Source organism: Girardinichthys multiradiatus, chromosome 15 (genome assembly GCF_021462225.1).
Source record: "Girardinichthys multiradiatus isolate DD_20200921_A chromosome 15, DD_fGirMul_XY1, whole genome shotgun sequence".
Lineage (NCBI taxonomy): Eukaryota > Metazoa > Chordata > Actinopteri > Cyprinodontiformes > Goodeidae > Girardinichthys > Girardinichthys multiradiatus.
Window position 1 is genome coordinate 32,950,669 of NC_061808.1, and position 2,758 is coordinate 32,953,426.

The following is a 2,758-nucleotide window of genomic DNA, read 5'->3' on the forward strand; positions in this document are numbered from 1 at the left end:
TATATCCCTTTTTCTAAATATGTGAAACCCATAACACACAACATAAAGCAACTATAGCATTAGTAATTAAATATAAATTGGTTCTTTAAGTAACACCAGGGAGCATCTCACCTTGGATACCAAAAACACAAACCAGTTTAGCCAATGAACACATGGAGATGGATTAATAAATCTAATGCTTACAGATTAAGGATACACAGCTCTCCCTCCTCCTGCTAAGCAGATGATCAAAAACACAGAGCACTAAAACAGTTGCTAATTCAATCTATAAGAACAAGTGCATTTGTGATTTTATTATTGATGAGTTATATCCCAACAGGACTGATGATATGGTTGAAGACCAGCTTCTATGTAATGAATCAGCAGGGCTGCATGGACAGACTGTGACCTCTTATGCATTGAATGTTTTTGTTGTTACTTTGTCACTTCTAATAGTATGTGGGAATGTCCTTGTAATCATCTCTGTCATTTACTTCAAACAGCTCCACACTCCAACAAACTTCCTCATCCTCTCTCTGGCTGTGACTGACCTGCTAGTTGGGGCTTTAGTTTTGCCTTTTAGTGCAATATTGTCTATGAGGTCATGCGGGTTTTCAAGTTATTTACTCTGTAAAATGCGAGGTCTGTTTGATGTATTACTGTGTGCATCATCCATTTTAAACTTGTGCTGCATATCTATTGACAGATATTATGCAGTGTGTCATCCTCTAACTTATTCAAGTAAAATGAATGTTCATGTTACGCTGGCTATGATCCTGGTGAGCTGGACTCTTTCAGCTCTGCTTGCTATAAGCATCACAGGACGTGGGATAACTCATGGAAATCTCAATCGGAGGTGTGGTATATTTATAGCTACAAAGGAATCCAGTCCTGGACCAATTTTTGAATTTTATATCCCAGCAATTATAATTTTAACAATCTATCTTAAGATTTTGATGGTGGCAAAGAGGCAGGCAAGGCGCATCCAGAACACCATAAAGTCTAGAACAGCTCTTAGCAAGATGGAGAAAAAGGCCAGCATAACTCTGACTGTAGTGCTGGGAGTCTTTCTCATGTGTTGGACTCCTTTCTTTTTATCTATAGGTTTATACAGTATGGGAAAATTCACAATACCACATGTAGCGATTGAAGCATTTAAATGGCTTGGGTGGTCTAATTCTGTGTTAAATCCATTGGTTTATGCTTTCTTCTACAAGTGGTTTAGGCGGGCATTTCAAATGATAATTTCTGGTAAAATATTTCAAGCAGATTTTTCTAGTACAAAGCTGTGACATATAAATAAATATGTTGATACTTTCCAATTAATGTTTTACCTGTTATTTCTATCCAAATATTCAGGGCACCATGCATGTCTTTCTTTGTGCTGGTACTAGACTGGCCTGAATGCAGTCCAGACCTGTCCCCCGTTGAAAATTGGTGCTGCATTATGAGGCACAAAATACAACAACGGAGACCCCGAACTATTGAGCAACTAGAGTTGTAAATTGAGAAGGGATGGGAAATAATTCAATTTACAAAGCTTCAACAATTAGTGCTCTTAGCTCCCAAATGCTTATTGAGTGTTGTTAAAAGAAAGGTGATGTAACACAGTGGTCAACATCCCCTGTCCCAGCTTTTTTGGAACATGTTGCCTGCATCTTATTCAAAATTAATGAATATTTGTAAAAAAAAAAATAATAATAATAATAAAGTTCATCTGATTGAGCTTTGAATATTTTGTATTTGTAGTGTATTCAGTTGCAAATTGGTTGAACAGGATTTGCAAATTATTGTATTCTGTTTTTATTTACATTTTACAAAAGTCCCAACTTCATTGGAATCGGGAAATTGGGGACCGTCAGGTGTATCTTTCACTGAAGAGCATTTCTGGGTGGTCTATCTGGTCTCTCCTGGACTGCCCTACTCACATCAAGAATGCATGGTGGGAACACACACTCCAGTTTAACCCTCTTGTCATTGGCTGCCAGTAACTTTAAGACTTAATTTTAGACTTGTTTTATATGTTTTAAATACTTTTGATGTCTGAGCCTCAACTTACCTATCACAACTTCAGTATTTTTATGTCCCAGGATGTTCACTAAGATCCATGCATCAGATGCTTGTGGACATTTAAAAACATGATTCAGGTCAATAAGTTTTTCTGTTGCGGGTGACTTGCAGATATAATCTGTTCCCCTTCATCAGGAGTACACATTTTGGCAAGAAAAGTTGATTGGGTCTAAATTTCATCCACCTACCTGTGGAAGTAGTGATACTTTTATGAAAAAGTGAAAGATCAGTGTCATTACTTAATCGTTTAATTAGGGGATTATGGGGTACAATACATATTTATTGTTCTCATGTGGAATAGCACGTGGTTATTTCAATATACTAAGAATCTTTCCCTAATAAGATTTTATTCAAGTCTGTGTAAACTTGATTCACATAAACATTTACGTTCTCAGAAGTAAATGGCTCCATATTTGCTTCCTGGTGTCCGACAAAAACACTATTTGCTCTGATTGTTGCACATCGCCAAAAGTTAAGCTGCTGAAAACAAAAATACACCTTCCTGAGTACATCACTGACAACAGTTGTCGACATCATTCTTGCTAAACTCATTTTTGTTGCTCGATAGACCACATGAATGGATCATATGAAACAGATCGCAAATGCAAAAAAGACATTGAGAAAACGTTTATTATTAAAAACTCTGGCAGATCTAGATTTAAAGTAAGTTCCACTTAATAAAGAGGTAGGTAGAAAACAAAGCAGGTAT

At 36.6% G+C, this 2,758-nt stretch overlaps 1 protein-coding gene across 1 annotated transcript; it reads left to right on the forward strand.

Moving 5' to 3' along the window:
• The first annotated feature begins 329 nt into the window (after positions 1-329).
• LOC124881510 (trace amine-associated receptor 1-like) lies at positions 330-1,271 on the forward strand. The gene has a single exon (XM_047387096.1). The coding sequence runs from the start codon at positions 330-332 to the stop codon at positions 1,269-1,271; it is 942 nt and encodes a 313-aa protein (XP_047243052.1).
• Positions 1,272-2,758: the final 1,487 nt, after the last annotated feature.